The 18,087-nt window shown below is 37.3% G+C and overlaps 1 protein-coding gene across 8 annotated transcripts in view; it reads left to right on the top strand.

Moving 5' to 3' along the window:
• UTRN (utrophin) overlaps positions 1–18,087 on the top strand; it is a 497,409-nt gene that overhangs the window by 112,191 nt on the left and 367,131 nt on the right. For 7 of the 8 annotated variants that reach the window (XM_060029843.1, XM_060029845.1, XM_060029848.1 and 4 more), the window contains 9 exons: positions 50–142; positions 2,593–2,765; positions 5,374–5,489; positions 6,186–6,352; positions 11,359–11,562; positions 12,472–12,653; positions 13,634–13,784; positions 14,947–15,066; positions 17,203–17,304. In XM_060029843.1, the coding sequence (XP_059885826.1) occupies positions 50–142; positions 2,593–2,765; positions 5,374–5,489; positions 6,186–6,352; positions 11,359–11,562; positions 12,472–12,653; positions 13,634–13,784; positions 14,947–15,066; positions 17,203–17,304 (1,308 nt within the window). The remainder of the gene's footprint in view (positions 1–49; positions 143–2,592; positions 2,766–5,373; positions 5,490–6,185; positions 6,353–11,358; positions 11,563–12,471; positions 12,654–13,633; positions 13,785–14,946; positions 15,067–17,202; positions 17,305–18,087) is intronic. The other variant, XM_060029847.1, reaches the window with a different exon arrangement.

Below are 18,087 nucleotides of genomic sequence, written 5' to 3'. Positions count from 1 at the left end.
GGTTTCCATAGAAAAATTGTCTTAAAAGTTATTTTTTTCCTTTTACTAGGTGGATTTAGTGAATATAGGAGGAACGGACATTGTAGATGGAAATCACAAACTGACTTTAGGATTACTTTGGAGCATCATTTTGCACTGGCAGGTGGGAAAATTTCCAATCACTTCTTAATAGGAATTAGAAATGTATCATTTGTGTGTTAGTTTCTTAGAGCTGCCACAGAGTACCACAAACTGAGTGGCTTCAACAATAGAAATTTATTTGCTAACAATTTTGGAGGCTGGAAATCTGAGATCGAGGTGTCAGCAAGGTTGGTTTCTTCTCCTTTGTTTGTAGATGGCTGCCTTCTTCCTGTGTCCTCACGTGGTCTTGTGTGTGTGTGTGTGTGTGTGTGTGTGTGTGTGTGTGTGTTTGTGTCCTAATCTCCTTTGCTTATTCCAAGACACCAGTCATATTGGATTAGGGCCAACCCATATGATCTCATTTTACCTAAACTACTTCTTTAAGGACCCTATTTCTAAATATATTCATATTATGAGGTGCTGGGGGTTAGCACTTCAACCTATGAATTTGGGGAGGGGACACAATTCAACTTATAATAATTTGGAGTGAAAGAGCCTGACAAACTGCTCTATTTTCCTGGCATAGAAAAAAAAAAGTATGTTTTTAAAACATTAGATTTAAAAAATATCATACTTATAAAAAAATTGTAAAAATATCCCGAAGAATTCCTGGATACCTTTCCCTCAGATTCTCCAAATGTTAACAGCTGTCTGTATTTCTGTGTTTTCTCTCCCCCTCTGTTCTCTTTGACTAAATAGATCTGTGAGTATTTTGTAAAAACAAATCATTTTTCTAAAAACAAGGAGTTCTCTTACATAACTACAGTATTATTATTATGTTAATATAATACAAAATGTCTAATACATAATATTAATATTTACAATGCTAGTATTAATTATTATACATATGGTAATTATTATATCATGTACTAGCAATTAGCATGTAATTATTAAAATCAGGAAAATAATATTGAAACAACACAGTTATGTAATCTATAGCTCTTATGGAGATTTGTCAATTGCCCCAATAATATCCTTTACAGAAAAAGAAAATACAAGATCATTTATTACATTCATTTGTCCTGTTTTTTTAGTCATCTTTTAATCTGGCATAATTTCTGAGTCTGTCTTTGTATTTCATGATATTGTCATTTTTGAAGAGTACTGAATAGTTATTTTGTAGAATGTTCTTCCATGTGGATTTGGCTAATATTTTCTCATGATTGGATTCAGGTTATTCATTTTTGGGAGGAATGTCAGAAAAATGATGTTGAGTTTTTCTTTTTTTAAAAAAATATTTATTTGGTTGCTCTGGGTCTTGGTTGCAGCAGGTGTGCTCCTTAGTTACGGCTCAAGGGCTCCTCCGTTGTGGCATGCAAACTCTTAGTGTGTCATGCAGGTGGGATTTAGTTCCCTGGCCAGGGATGGAACCCGGGCCCCCTGCATTGGGAGTGCGGAGTCTTAACCACTGTGCCACCAGGGAAGTCCCAATATTGAGTTTTTCTTAATACACCACATCAGGAAGCATATGCTGTCCATTAGTTTTTTTCTGGCAGTATTAACTCTCATCATTTGGGTGAGGTGGAATCTGCAGGTGTCCCCACTGTAATGTGACTGCCCTTTGTTATTAAAAAGTATCTTGTGGAGATATACTTTGAGACTTTATAAATATTCAGCTACTTATTAAACTTTTATCTGTTAATTTTAAGATCCATTCATAGTTCTTACCTGATCAGTTATTAATATAATGCGTGGCAAAGTGATTTTCTAATTTCATCATTTCTTCTACATTTGTTAATTGTCTTTCCACTTATGAGGAAGAGCTTTTCCTTGTCTCTTGTTTCTCTGTATCTATCTATCTATTCTATCTATCTATCTATCCACTCATTTATATATCTGTGTGGATTTTTACTTATTTTATGGATTTTTACTTATTTAATAGGTTCTGATCTTTCACTATTGTTAATTATTTCTCAAGCCCCCTTAAGTTGGCTCTTGTGGGTTTTTTTTTGATATGTCCACATCATTCTTTGAACACTTCCTTAAAATATATGTACTGATTTAGAATAATAATATAAAATATTAGTTCTAGATTATAATTGTTATTGCCATCAGGAAATGCACTTCATTCTTGGATTTTATAGTCAGCCAGAAGTTCTTACCTTCTTCCACATTTGTGTAGAAAATAAAAATTGAGTTTTCTTCCTATTAAAAGATGTTTAAAGTATAGTTCTAAAATATTACTTTTTGTGGCTATGAAAGTAATGTTCACTGTAGCCAAGTGTAATATAAGTATTGATTGCTAAGATATAGAAAATGCCATAATATATAAAGGTGAGGTTAAAATCACCTCTAAATTGAAATCATTACTGTTAAAATGTATTTATCCTTCCAGCGTTTAACGGAAAGTTTTGAAATAAAATGAATACCAGTGGCCTGATCCAATGGTTCATGAATATAATATTCCTTATTCAAGGACTGGATTCCAATGACTACTTGAGGTTATTGGCAGCCATGGTTTCTTTTGAACAGGTGAAAGATGTCATGAAGGATATCATGTCAGACCTGCAGCAGACCAACAGTGAGAAGATCCTGCTGAGCTGGGTGCGCCAGTCCACCAGGCCGTACAGCCAGGTCAACGTCCTCAACTTCACCACCAGCTGGACAGATGGGCTTGCCTTCAATGCCGTGCTCCACCGACATAAGTGAGATGTGACTCTTCTTGGATGTGCAGATTTGTACAGATTTGTACCTCCTCTCTGTCCCTCCCTTACTTACAACTCCCTAAAGGCCCTTCCCACTATCGCCTCTCTCCTCTGTACATGCTCTAAGAAAACATAAAGAATAGAAATATCATGGAAAAAAAACTACCCATCGCATCTTTGTTTCCATAGGACTTAAATGCCACAGTGCAGTGTCCATGGTTTCTTCTACATATTTGTAAGTTAAAAAATGTAAAATAATTCACATAGTTCAATGTGAACTAACTCATTCAGCACTAACCAGTAATATACACAAAGAATTGTGACAGTTTTCAGCCTCCTACTTTAGTTTTATAGGAAAACTCTATAAAACTCCCGATTAAAAATAGATCAATGATTCTTTTTATGAAACTTCTGAACAGATTCTAATTATATAATAAAATACCAAAGGACCAAAAAGAGCCACTACTCTTCTGAAGAAGAGACAGGCTGAAGTACTTCATAAACAGAAAACAAAACTAATTATGAAGCTATATTAATTGAGACTATATAGTACTATAAAGAAAACACTAATATAATAATAGGCTGAAGCATATGAAATTGCCAATATTTGACTGTTTTTGATATAAATGGCAGTTTCATATAGTTCAACCTATGGGATAAAGAGCTCAGAAATAGCTCCATCCTGATCTACAACTGAGCCGACGTTGCAGATTAATAGATGGTTGGAACAAATGGAAATGAGTGAATTGGATCCCTGCCTCACCATACCCTGAATAAACTCCAGATGCATCAAAGGTTTAAATGTGAAAGGCAAAATTTGTTATGTGTTTTATTCTTCTTGTAAATTATTTATTGTCTCAAGTTTTATTTCCTATATGTTCTTTGCTGATATATGAAAATGCAGTTGACTTTTCTACATCTTATATCTGGAAACTTGTTAAATTCTTACCAAAATTTGTTACTGAAAGTTTTTTTTTTTTGATAGATGACCATGAATTATAATAGTTTTTTTCCTCCCCTTCCCTCCCCTCTCCTCCCTTTCCCTCCTCTCCTCTCCCCTTTCCCTTTCATTTGTGCCTTGTCCTTCAATACAATATCAGTTTGCATTGGTGGTAGTGAGCAGAATGTTTTGTTCTTGGTAACAAAGGGAGTGGTTTTAATGTTTTACCATAAGACTGCTATTTGCTTTAGCTTTTTTTTTCATATACCTTTTATCTGGTTAAAAAAACCCCACACACCCCATCTTCTTCTACTTCTCCTTTATCAGTTTAAGCGGGTTGCCCACTGTTTCTAGTCAGTTAAGAGACACTATCATAAAACTTGAATTTTTTTTTTTTTTTTTTTTTTTTTTTTGCGGTACGCGGGCCTCTCACTGCTGCGGCTTCTCCTGTTGCGGAGCACAGGCTCTGGACGCGCAGGCTCAGTGGCCATGGCTCACGGGCCTAGCCGCTCCGCGGCATGTGGGATCTTCCCAGACCGGGGCACGAACCCGTATCCCCTGCATCGGCAGGCGGACTCTCAACCACTGCGCCACCAGGGAAGCCCGAAAACTTGAATTTTAGCTTAAACATTTTTCCATCTGTTACTTAATTGATTTAACAAGTGTGTGTGGCGTGCTTTCTATGTGCTGAACACAGGATGTAGAGCAGAGAACAAAACAAGCAAAATTCCCAGTCCTCCTTCTTGGAATTAATGTTCATATAGAGGGAGGCAGACAGTTTTTTAAAAATGAAAATGTCAGTTGTGTAGCATATAGAAATGGTAAATATTGCTGAAGAAAAATATGTCAGGCAAGAGGGGAGGAGGTACCTGGCATGTGGGAGGCCACTGGGTGCAGTGGTGTGAATAAGGGGAATAATAAGAGGTGGAGTCAGAGAGGGAACTGGGCGGGTGGGGACGAGGGAGGCAAATCCCAGAAGTGTAGGTGGGTCCAAGATGCAAGAGCAGATAGAGCACAGAGAAAATGATCCACTTTTGAGTAAGTCAGAGCAACAATAATGTCCAGTTTGTGGGATTAAATGAAAATCAAGATAGAAATGAAATACTAGACAGTAGCTATATGGAGAGGGGTGGATGGAAATTCTCTCAGGGTCTTTTCTTTAGGAGTGTCCTGTGAAGAGATTAGAGCTGGATTTTCTATTCTGCTAAAGTTGGTCTTTAATCGGAGAATTTAGTCCATTGACATTATTGCGATAATTGATGTATTTAAGTTCATTCTTACCGCTTGTTTTGAGCTTTTCATTTTTCTTACTTTTTTCTATATCTTCTTTTCTTTCTTGTTTTATACTGGTAGGTTCTTCTTCCCTTTTTTTCCTTTCACTATTTGGGAAATATACCATTTCTAGTCTTTCAGTGGCTACTCCAGAATTTTAACAGGCATGTTTAACCAATACAAAAACCTTAGAATGTCTTACCTGCTGTTTTCATATTTATAGATTACCTTAAAATATTATATATTTGACAAAACTTTGGGATATAAAAGATAAACTTTTAAATTTATATTCACAAATAAAAAAATCTAAAACTGAAATGTATTCGATTATAACAATAACAGCTTTGTTTCCACATATTTCATCTTCACTGAATTTTATTTGCATCCTGATTTCAGACCCGATCTCTTCAGCTGGGATAGAGTTGTCAAAATGTCCCCAATTGAGAGACTTGAACATGCCTTCAGCAAGGCTCAAACTTACTTAGGAATTGAAAAGCTGTTAGATCCTGAAGGTATTGTTCAGTGTTTAATTACAACCTTGATTTTTCTTTACAGTTTTGAATACTTGAAAAGCAGTGCTTCCCCCCCCCACCCCCGCTTTTTTGAAAGAATTGTGAGAATTGAGGAGGTGTTTTTCCTTTTGAAATGTGGTACAAGCCATTTTATTACAGACATGATACTTCTGTGCTTAACAGTTTCTAGGATCCTTCAGGAGGAAATTTAATTACATCACTGTAGAATAGTTAATCAATACGAGCATAAGATTTAAAGTTTTAGGAAAACAGAATTATTAGATAAACAACTTAGTATTTTATTTATTTCATTAAAATGTGTTTTTGTATGAGCTTGTATATGATGTGAAAACTTCAGTTACAAATGTTGCAGGATTGAATTCTAGACTTATTTTCATACTATGAATGAAATCTATGATGTTATCTTAGATGATAGCTTATCTTTGAGCCTTATGGGGGAAGCTTTTAGGGAAGATTTTTAAGAAATGGGATATGGAACAAAAAAAAGTAGGTAATCATCTTTACCTTTGGCTCATATATTATATGAAATAGAAATTTACTGAGCTGTGGTATTGCAAAGATAATATACTAGCATTGTTTATGGGTACTAAGACAGTTATTTTATATCCAATATTGAGCAATTCACATACTTTGGACATCTAACTTAAGCTAGTTCTTATTTTCTTCCACTTTTAGATGTTGCTGTTCAGCTTCCTGACAAGAAATCCATAATTATGTATTTAACATCTTTGTTTGAGGTGCTACCTCAGCAAGTCACTATAGATGCCATCCGTGAAGTAGAGACACTTCCAAGGAAATATAAGAAAGAATGTGAAGAAGGAGAAATTAACATGCAGGTACAGGTAAATTTTTATTAATGTGTTTGACTTGCCATATTTGTTTTCTCTTAGGTACTAGATAAAAACACTTTCAGAGCATTTTTTTTGTTGACTGAGAATGTCTTGGTTTCTCAGCATCAGAAGTTCAGTTTATCAGTTGGCGTGCTGTTACACGTCACATGCATGTAATGGAGAACCATAACTTTACTGATTTTACTTTTTAAGAAGGAAACTATATTATTTCATACAGCAAGGCTAGAGTTATAGAGTCTAGGATTGTGATCATGCTTCTGCATAACATGCTTAAGGACCTGTGTTCTTCTATCATTTGGTCATCTTTTATCACTCTTGTCCTGTACTGAAGGTGGTTTTTCTCATGTCAGCTTAGTTCTGTTCTAAGTACTAAGTTTTTTTCTTTTTTTGCCATTAAAAAATGCATTTGTACCATTATATTCTCACAAGGGCCATCAAAATGTAAGCTTTTCCCTTTCTTTTAGGAGGAATAATTTTTTTTTTTTTTTTTGTGGTACGCGGGCCTCTCACTGTTGTGGCCTCTCCCGTTGCGGAGCACAGGCTCCGGACGCGCAGGCTCAGTGGCCATGGCTCATGGGCCCAGCCACTCCGCGGCATGTGGGATCTTCCCGGACCGGGGCACGAACCCGTGTCCCCTGCATCGGCAGGCGGACTCTCAACCACTGCGCCACCAGGGAAGCCCTAGGAGGAATAATTGATAATATGTTACTTGGTGAGTTTTTCGCTTAAGGGCTGACAGTGGTTTTATTCATCAGGATATAAATGAGGATCCTTTTTTTTCAGGAGATATAAATAAAGTCATGAAATTTTCTTCCTGAATAATTCTGCCTTGAATCAATCCATATTTTACCTTATTCTGTTTTAGTCTAACCAGTTCTCATAATTCATAAAATGAGAGAATCTTAACAGTGGGATGAGACCTTAAAAGGTATTTGGTCTAACATTTATCAACAAAACAATCAAAAGATACACATGGATTTCAAAGTGATAAGAAATACATTTTAGAGAGGCAGAAAGCATGGGCTTTGAAGCTTAAATTTCATCCCTGTTACTTCTTGTTTTGGGTTGGTTACTTACCCTCTCATCCTCAGTTTTATTGCAAAATCTGGGTAAAACCACCCACTTTATAAAGTTAATAAGTTTGAAGTATCTAAAATGATGTTAATAAGCACTCAGCAAGCAGCAGATATTATAATTTTTCCTTCTCATTTTGTTTAGGTATTATCATTCATTTTTATTCAACAAGATTTTTTTTCAAATGTTAGTGATAATGATAATGGTCTTGAATTGGCATAGCATTTTTTTTTTTTCTTCTCCAAGGTTCAAAGGACTTATTATTTCAGATTTTTTTTGGGTAGTAGGTACCACTTCTTTTATTTTCTCCATTTCAACAAACTATGATTTACAGAAAAAGAAAAAAGCTTAGAGGAAAAGAAGGCAAGAGATGGGGCCAGATTGTGAACCAAGGGCTCTTTTTAGTAGTTTTGAGGATCAAGTGATATTGAGGAAGAGCCCTAATGTTTTATCATTGAATGTTTGCTGAGAAGCATTTGTCTCTAGTAGTGTAGTTATTATGCTGTATTAATGACGCATCCTTTTCAGGGCTCAAATAATCTTCGGAGTTTGCCTTTTGGTTTTAGAATCACTTCTTCATTGGATCGGGGTTCCTTTTGTTAGAAAGATGGAATATTCTACTTCTTATAGTGAAGGCTATTCTCTTTTAAAAAGAAGGGAGATTTCATTTGCCTTTCATGGTGTGTAGATAAAATAATCACTTCTGTTTAGGGCTCGGGGTGACATGATAAGAATTGCAGAAGCCATTTGCTGTTTGATTAAGAGCAAGTGTGTTGGGACTTGCCTGGTGGCGCAGTGGGTGGGAATCTGCCAGCCAATGCAGGGGATGCGGGTTCGAGCCCTGGTCCGGGAAGATCCCACATGCCGCAGAGCAACTAAGCCCTGTGTGCCACCACTACTGAGCCTGCACTTTGGAACCCACGAGCCACAACTACTGAGCCCGCATGCCACAACTACTGAAGCCTGTGCGCCTGGGGCCTGTGCTCTGCACCAAGGGAGGCCACCGTAATGAGAAGCCTGCGCACCACAACTAAAGAAGGCCCACGTGCAGCAACGAAGACCCAACACAGCCAAAAATAAATAAATACATTTATTAAAAAAAGAAAAGAGCAGGTGTAATAATATTAACCTTTTCATTAATGCTTTCATTAATGCCTTAGAGGTTGAATTAAGTTAATTGGAGAGATGAAACATGGTCAAGTTGTAATCATCTACTGTTTGACATATCTTGCCATCCTCTACTTTCCTGAGAACACTAATAGCCCGACTTCCTCTCTTGCTGTTTCTACAAACATGTGCTGTAGAGCATTAGGTGGTCAGCAAATAATTCCTGAATTTCTCTTTAATCTCTCAGTTGAAGGTCTCCTCTTGTATGTGAATGAATACCTTCTGAACACCTGCATTTAGATAATGCCTTCCACTTCCCACCTCACAGATCCTAGTCCCTGTCTAAATGACCTTTGGCTGGTCACTAACTTTCCTAGTTCTCAGAATTCCTCATTAGAATATCGAGGTTTGATACTAAATGACCTCCAGGATTATTGTGGCTTTCCAGTTTTGGGGTTTTAGGTCCGGAACTTAACTCATTTTCCCTTCTTTGTCTTTGGCACCATCCCTCTCCCAATCATCCGTCATTTTATCGTGGGCTCACTGATTCATTGTTTTTAACTCCTGCATGTTGTTTACCGGGTCCATTTGGATTCTTCCTCCAGAATATCTTTGGTGTGTGTTTTCTTTCTGTTCCAGCCCTCATACTAATTAAACATCTCATCTCCTCTTGTGGTTTACAAGGCCCAGCCTACCGCCCCAACTCATCTCAGGCCACTGCATGCCAGTCGTGGTGGACTTCTTCCTCTCCTTCCCTAAGATTCTTGTACGTGTGGGTTGCTCTCTGTGAAACGCTCCTCTACCCACTGTTTGCATGGCAAGCTTCCCATCTTTCCTCAATTTCAATGGAACTTTTTCAGAGAAGACTTCCCTGATTAACCTAATTGAAATCCAACCCTACACACACACACACACACACACACACACACACACACACACTCACACACTCACACACTCACTCTGTTTCTTGCTGTCACAGTATTTTTGTAAACTATGTTAAGAATTTTAAATTGTATCTTAAGAGCATTGAGAAAGCAGTGAAAGATTTTAAGCAGGGAAGTCTTATGATGTGGTTACATTTTCCAAACATCATTCTGGCTGCTCTGTGAGAAGTGGGTGGTGGACGTAGCAGTCTGGGGAGCAGCGGGGAAGCAGAGACATTGGTAGCAGGCTGTTGCAGTGCTGAGGACAAACGGTTGTTGTGAAGATGGAAAGGCCTGGATGGATTTGAGATGAATTTTGAAGGTAGGAATTGCTTATACGTACGTATTAAATGTGGGCGGTAAAAGCTAGAGACCAAGGCTGGCTCCCTGATTTTTAGCTGGAGGGGTCAAGTGCATGGAGGAGGCATTTACTGAAATGGGAAGCTTGAAGAGCTTTGGGGGGAAAAACTAGGGTTTAAATACTGACAATGTTTGATATGCCTATGAGACATTGAAGTGGAGATGTTAAGGAAGTAGGACATAGGAGTTTGGAGTTTGGGGCCAGAAATATAAAGGTAAATGTTTGCAGGATGTAGATGGTTCTTTAAATCCAATGGGAATGGATGGAACCATGCAGGCAGAGTACATAGAAGAAAAAAGGGCCCTGGACTTAATTTTGAGGAGCTTCATTACTTGCATGTTGGCAAATGCTGTTGAACTAGGAGGAAAGCCAAGATGGTGTTATTGAAGCAGGGAAAGGAGAGCTTCAGGAGGGTGGGGACTGGTCAGAGGTAGGGAATGCCACTGAAAGCTTAAGGAACATAAGGTGACCGGACCTCCGGGTTTGCTTGGAACAGTTCTGGTTTATGTGTGTTGTTCTAGTACTGTTGATTATCAAAAATGTTGGGTTTTTTGTTAATTACATGGCCATCCTAAAGATGCTGCTAGAAAAGTGGATTTGTCAATGAGAAGGTTATTGGTAACACTGGCAAAAGCTTTTCCAGGTGTGTGGTGGGGACCAGTGCCTAATCAGCATGAAAGGGAGTGTTAACAAATGTAGCTGTTAAACACATGAGCATTTCTTATATTGTTCTCTATACGTTTGTGTATGTTTGAGATAGTACATAAAAACTGTGGATGAGAGGTGATAAAGTAGAGACAGGCTGTAGGCAAATTTTAAAGAATTTTTGCTCTGGAAGGGAACAAATGAATGAGAGAGGTGGTAGGTTTGGATATATGACTAAAGTATATAAGAAAATACTCCACTGCCTAGAAGGAGCTTGGAATAACTTATTCCGCGGGCTCTTCGAAAAAAGACCAGCTAGTAACCTAGAGGGCAGCTGCCTCAAAAAAATATCACCAGTACGACAACCTATATGTGTGTCTGTCTTTCAGTGTCTAAAATGCAATGCTAAAATGCAATTCAGTAAAAGCAATTTAACTAGGGTCAAAGCAGGATTCTAATCTCTGTCTCTTTAAATGACATCCATCCTTCAAGGCCCAGCAGGTTCCAGATCCTCTATGAAACTTTCCTATTTTAGCTCTCGGCGAATTCAAATAGCATTCCTTGTTGCACCCGTGGAACTTATAACTTTGTTAATAGCCTTTTTATTTTTGTTCAGAAGTGATTCATGTGGGTTATTTGTCTCTTCCCAGCTATATTAGAATGTCCCTGAGTACAGAATCCATGAGTGATGCAGCTTCTGTACTCTTTGCCATCCTAGCATTTAAAAATGCATTCTATGTCACGGCGTTGCTCACCCAGCTCCTGAGAAGCAGGTGGATGCCTAAGACACAGTGGTGCCTACCTTGGTTTCTCCATCCAGTGTGTCTTTGTGGAACACCTTCTGGTCTTCACAGCGTCTGTGAGTTTTCTTGGCTTTGTTTTTATAGAGCTCAGCGCCAGAGGAGGAGCAAGAAGGTCCCCGAGCTGAAACCCCCAGCACTGTCACCGAGGTTGACATGGATCTGGACAGCTATCAGATAGCACTGGAGGAAGTGCTGACCTGGTTGCTTTCTGCCGAGGACACTTTCCAGGAGCAGGATGACATTTCCGATGATGTTGAAGAAGTCAAAGACCAGTTTGCAACCCACGAAGTAAATAATCTCTAGCTGATGAGCAGGATATATGTGCCATGGTGCCTGTGCCTCAATCAGGGGCTGAACCCTGATGCTTGTTGTTTACTGAATTCTGCTCCACAGAAAGGTCATGGCATATTTTAAGACTTGTGATATTTAAATAGGGCTTTGTTACAGAATTGGTGTGGGTGATTTAACTGTGCACTGGAATTAGATTCCGGATTTTAATCTTACCGTAATTTGTAGATTCTGCGAAGCCACTGACGAAAAAATCAGTGCCTAGTACAGCTCGTTTCTGAAGTGTATTGTTATAGTCAAAACACAAAATGGCTAATTAATACACCAAATCTTTAGATTTGAATGTTCCCCAGGAAGTGATTATTTTTATTTATTGTATGATTAACAAAACTCATATGCACTGTTCCTGTGTAATTTTATATATTGAAAATTTCCTACTATTTCAGGGATATATTGCAGTGGAGTGATTGGATTATGTGAAGAATTCTTTTGATTAAGTAGTTTCTTGGTGTTGATATATTAGTTGGCAGGTCTGATTTGCTGTTTTGGTTTCAAAGTAACAGAAATGGTCATTTTCTTTAAGCAGTTTCTCTTGGGCGAGCATGGTGGTTTATTCAGTATATCTTCTCATAATTCCATGTTCATGACCTAACAGTAGCATAATCAGCATTTACTTAAAAATAGCTGGTGTCGTCACGTGTAACATTGTCCTCTTTGATCTATTCTTTTTGCTTCAGGCAGCTGCTTATTCCCTATATTCAGAGCTGAAAAAATTGGATCAAAGTCTTATTTGTTTGCACTCTACATGGTTGCTTTTTCTCACGGCATTAACATTTAGACATTAACAATTTATTAAGATTTTTCTTCTTCACTGAGCAGCTCCCAAATCATAATGATGTACCTTCTCAGGCTTTTATGATGGAGCTGACGGCGCACCAGAGCAGTGTGGGCAATGTCCTGCAGGCAGGACACCAGCTGATAACACAAGGAACTCTGTCAGATGAAGAGGAGTTTGAGATTCAGGAACAAATGACCCTGCTGAATGCCAGATGGGAGGCACTAAGGGTGGCAAGTATGGACAGACAGTCCCGGTGAGTGGAAGCTCAGAAAGAAACCCTATTCCATAGACTGCGTTGCCCAGTTTAGCACAAGGAAAAGTCTGCATGTCTGTGAGAACAAGATAACCAGAGAACTTGCCTTGTAAAATTTTGACTCTTTTCTTCATGTAGTGTTGCTGGAATTTTGTATGATCTTTATGTCCCCTTTGATATGTTAACCAAATGAAAAGGTAAAAGTTGCAATACAGAAATTAGCAAAGACATTTAATATGGACTTCGCAGTATTAAAATTGGCTAACCATTAATTCTGATGTGAAGACAGGACTATGTTATATTTATCCCCAGTTCTATTTTGTAACTTTTTTTTTAACATCTTTATTGGAGTATAATTGCTTTACAATGGTGGGTTAGTTTCTGCTTTATAACAAAGTGAATCAGTTATACATATACATATATCCCCATATCTCTTCCCTCTTGTTTCTCCCTCCCACCCTCCCTATCCCACCCCTCTAGGTGGTCACAAAGGACTGAGCTGATCTCCCTGTGCTATGTGGCTGCTTCCCACTAGCTAGCTATTTTACATTTGGTAGTGTATATATGTCCATGCCACTCTCTCACTTCGTGCCATGCAACATTTTTTAAAATATTTTTTTTCCCCATGGTTCGTTTTGTTGCGTGTATTGTGTGTTAAGGAGCGAACTGCATTCCATGGCAATTTCCACCTATTTAATAGGCAGGAATTCCTGATTGGAGAAACAATGATTCTGATACAAATAGAGGGTGCTGTTACTTGCATTCTTTGGCTGCATTTAATTGACTCCATTTAGGAAGAAAATAATTTTTTTTTTTTTTTTTTTTTTTTTTTGCTGGTTTCTGTATTTAAAGACCAAATGCTACTTTTAACGGTTAGACAAGAATGCGTTCCCTGCCCCATTTCTTGGCTGCCTGGAGTGTGTGTTTGCTGTTGCAAAGGGCAGAAGGAGTGGGAATAATGCTGTGTTCCCCTTGGACAGGCTGCACGATGTGCTCATGGAACTGCAGAGGAAGCAACTACAGCAGCTCTCCGCCTGGTTAACACTCACAGAAGAACGCATTCAGAAAATGGAAACTTGCCCCCTAGATGATGACTTAACATCCCTACAGAAGCTGCTAGAAGATCATAAAGTAAATCTGGCTCATATTTCTTTTATACCTTATCAAATATGAAAAAGCAGCACTTAGCATTCTCAGGAGCCGATGGCTTCTATCATTAGTGCGGAGATGGGACACTTCTTCAGTGTGCTCTTTTATTCAGCAGCCTGTAGGGTAGAGTGCATGGGGATGTGACTTTTCTGAGCCAGGGATGAAAGCACAGGTAAAATTTTATGTGGGTATGTGTAGTTTTCTTATGAAAGTACATAGTGTTCATAAGATTCTCAGGGTTTGTTTTTTTTTTTTTTGGACCTATGAGTGGTTAAGAACCCTAGGGTGTTGCATGAATGCAGTGTGTGGGGAAATAAGGAAACCCTCAGATGGATCTGTACCTGATCCTTTCAGGAAAGCTATTGCTTCTTCTCCTAGGTGAAGATTCAAAATTTGGTGGGAGATTTAATTTGGTCACAAATTTAAGAGATAACTTTTCATAGTCAAGGAAAGGTAGAGTAAAATAGGCTCTCTGTGAACTGAAGAATTTTATTTTTCAATGAAATATCTAGATAACTGATAAATAAAGCTTTAGGGATACATTAAACACAAAAACTCAAGGCATCTGACGACACTATTGGTAGTGTTTGAATAAATTACCTATATACATATGTGTTGTGACCTGCAATGCTCTTCCCATGGAAGAAGTGGGAAGAGAAATTGTCTGTATACCCCTAATTGCTTTCCTGGGTAACAGAACAGCTTCTGACTATCAAATAGTATTCGACTTATCTGTCACTTTATACCATGTTGCACTAGATAAAATGATATCTGACTATGTGTATTCAAGTTTGGGACTTTATTGACTTAATGATTCTATATTCTTAATTCCTACTATAGGCGCTTAACTTGTTTATGGGACACCTTTTTTCTTTTGGCCAAAACTTGGAATAAAAATAATAAAAGTGATGACATCCCATTTGCAATCTGTTATGACATTGCATTTTCAAACTGCTTTGGTTCATAATGAAATGTAAAGATGTATAATGGGTTTGTTTCATTAGTAGAACACTTAGGCTAATGATTGGAGATTTAAACACAATGCCTCATTAAATGTCCTTAATTACTATTGACAACTGAGTGGATTTTAAATAGGTAAATGGGAAAGAGTAGACATAATGGTTTATCTTAATTTTTTCTCTAGAGTTTGCAAAATGATCTTGAGGCTGAACAGGTGAAGGTAAATTCCCTAACTCACATGGTGGTGATTGTTGATGAAAACAGTGGCGAGAGTGCTACAGCTATTCTGGAAGATCAATTACAGGTAAGACCCTGTAAAGTAGGATCGTCCCAAGGGACCTGTGGTCTGAGCCCCAGTTGCACATTGCCCCTATTCTTCCTGTTCAGTCTCACTGTTTATTTAGAATCGTAGAACAATCTTCTTTAGGTTGTACTTCCCAGTTGGGATTCCACAGCATGCGGGTTTACAGGAGAACCTAGGTATCATTCCTTTACTTCAGCCCTTGGGGAATGGTTGGGGCCGCTTGTGGTCCACAGCTGCCTTGGGCATATGAATAAGTTGTGGAAGCATAAGAACTGATCTCAACAAGTGGTCCACAGACTTCTTGCTCAGAATCACTTGTTAAGATGCATATTTCTGGGCTCTACGCAGACCTAAGTCCCTGGGAGTGGGGCCCAGTGAATATGTAAAGAAATGTAAAGTTTGAGAATTTCAGCCATGTGGGATTTAATATCCCTGTTTCTTTGGTAGATCAATGTGTGAATGTCAACCCCAGTTCTGCGAACCTTGCTTCTTTTTGCTCAGTGACTATAGTGTATCTTTCCAAGTCTTTATAAAGAGAGTTTTTGGTTGACAGTTAACCCTTAAAAACTTGGGGTTAGGGGCACTGACCTCTCAAGCGGTTGAAAATCCAAGTATAACTTTTTACTTCCCCAAAACTTAACTACCAATAGCCTATTGTTGACTGGAGGTGTTACTGGTAACAAACAGTCCATTAGGACATATTTGGGTTGGCCAAAAAGTTCGTTCAGTTTTAAGGAAAAATAAAAGACACACTTTTCATTTTCACCAAGAACTTTATTGAACAACGTATTTATCAACCGAACGAACTTTTCGGCCAACCCAATATTTTGTGTTATATGCATATCTACAGATGTTTTATGCATTCATGAATACCTAACTTTCTCTTAATTTTTTCGATATCCCTAGGTTATGTGCTTTGTCTTTATTTCAAATTGTCACAAATCTCCAAAATTTTTTCCAGTGTATTTATTGAAAACAATCCACGTATGAGTGGACCCGCAGCTCAAACCCCTGTTGTTCAAGGGTATTTTACTTAAACAATACTTGGATTATCTGATATAATGTTGCCAGCTGATGATTTTCAGTAACTTTCAGACTATAAATTATCATATGAAATTCTTTTTCTTTTGTATCATTTAAAATTAGCCAGTGGTTTTGAGCCTTTGGTGCAGTAGTATTTAGTTATTATAGTAATCTGAGAGGTAGGCATTTATGTCTTGCCTATTTAATAGTGAGGAAATTCAGAGGTTTAAGTAGGCAATGAGTTTTCATGCTGAGACAACAGACCTGTCTTCTGGCTCTGCGTTCTCTACCCTTTGAGCTATGCAAAGCTTACTCTGGTATTAAGTATTGAAATAAGATAATATTAATTAAATAATTATTGCTCCCAAGTAAGTAATGAAGAAATAAAATTTACAGTTTGTTAATCATTATTTATAAAGCGGTAATAAAATAATTTTTTGGGAAAGTCATCATGAAGATCGATTTTTTTAAACTAATCAAATTTATTTAGTTAGTTTTGCTAATACTTGTAATATTCTGTTGCTAAGTTTTGTGGAATTTTCTATGGATCATGCAATGTAAACAGAACAAATCAATTAAGTATTTTTTCACAGAAATTCTCTCATTCAAAACATAGTTTTTATAAATTAAATTTTTTTTTCATAATTTTGGTACTACAGATGAAAATTGTCTTGGCATGTAAAAGGTGGTTAAGAAACAATTGATGCACTGAATTCTGTCTTAAAGATAATTATAGCCTGAAGAAAATGGAAGCACCGAAAATAGATGTTTGCTTTATTTCGAAGGTATATGTGAAACTGTCAAACTCTCATATAAAAACCACAATAAAATGGAAAAGAGCGGGAATTTGGGGTCAAAAGTTACAGGATGGAGTTCTAATTGTGCCACTTTCTAGCTCTGTAGTGTGAAATAATTAAATTCTATGGAAATTAGTTTTTCTCATCTATAAATTTATAGGATTCATCTGTATTACTTAAAGCAACTTTCATAAAAATATTTTTCATAAATTGCTACTTTGTAATGGAGAACGACGGATGTCAAGAATTTCTTTAAGGATTGTGTTAATTATCTCTTAAGGCTTTGTTGACAAAGGATGGTTTCTTCCTTTTCTAGAAACTTGGTGAACGTTGGACAGCCGTGTGCCGATGGACTGAAGAACGTTGGAACAGGTTACAGGAAATCAACATTCTGTGGCAGGAATTACTGGAAGAACAGGTATGAAGCTGTTATCCATAATGGGCAAAATAAGTGGTGAAAAGTAAACCCATCATTAATTATGGCATTAGAATAAAGTCTTGTTTATTTTTCTTCAAAAGGAAAATTTATAAATGTTTATTATGTTAAAAGTCAGCTTTGTATCCATTTTATCATGCAGTTTATTCATAGAGATTGCATTATATATTAGCTCCATTGTAATAATAATTTGACTTTGTTCATTACTGAGAATATTAGTATTTAGATATGCTACTTTTAGGATTTGCTTGACATAATTTTTACTGCATTCGTGTTGGGTAATGTATCTGAACTTGTATCCATACAGCCTAGCGTATGGTTTGTGCTCAGTACATAATGATAAATGAATCCATTCCATACTTTGTGAACTTTAAACCACAAGAATTTTTCGTGATTTTTAATCAGGATAACTACTGAAATTAATAAGAAAATATTATTTAGCAACACCATTGATTGAACACTTAGTTAATTTTTTTTTCAGTAAGGATAAACATAGAAAATGAACCTTTTGAGCAAAGCTGCCACTTCAAGTTTTCAGTCTGAGTGGTGGCCCTTTGCCCATCTTCATCCTTCCAGAAAAGCAACCGTCAAAACAGAATACAAATAAGCAAGACTTTTCCTCAAAGTGCCAAAGAATTGTGGTGTAGAAAATAAGCAGATACTCTGTTCCCACTTCTCAGTGTCCATTGTGAGTCTTTTAAATGCATTTCATTTCCATCCACAAAAAGCGGCTATATTCTTTTCACGGAATAAAAACAGATGTAT

Source organism: Delphinus delphis, chromosome 14 (assembly GCF_949987515.2).
Source record: "Delphinus delphis chromosome 14, mDelDel1.2, whole genome shotgun sequence".
Taxonomy (NCBI): domain Eukaryota; kingdom Metazoa; phylum Chordata; class Mammalia; order Artiodactyla; family Delphinidae; genus Delphinus; species Delphinus delphis.
Note: the sequence above shows the minus strand (reverse complement) of the source record. Positions and strands in the feature narration are given on the sequence as shown.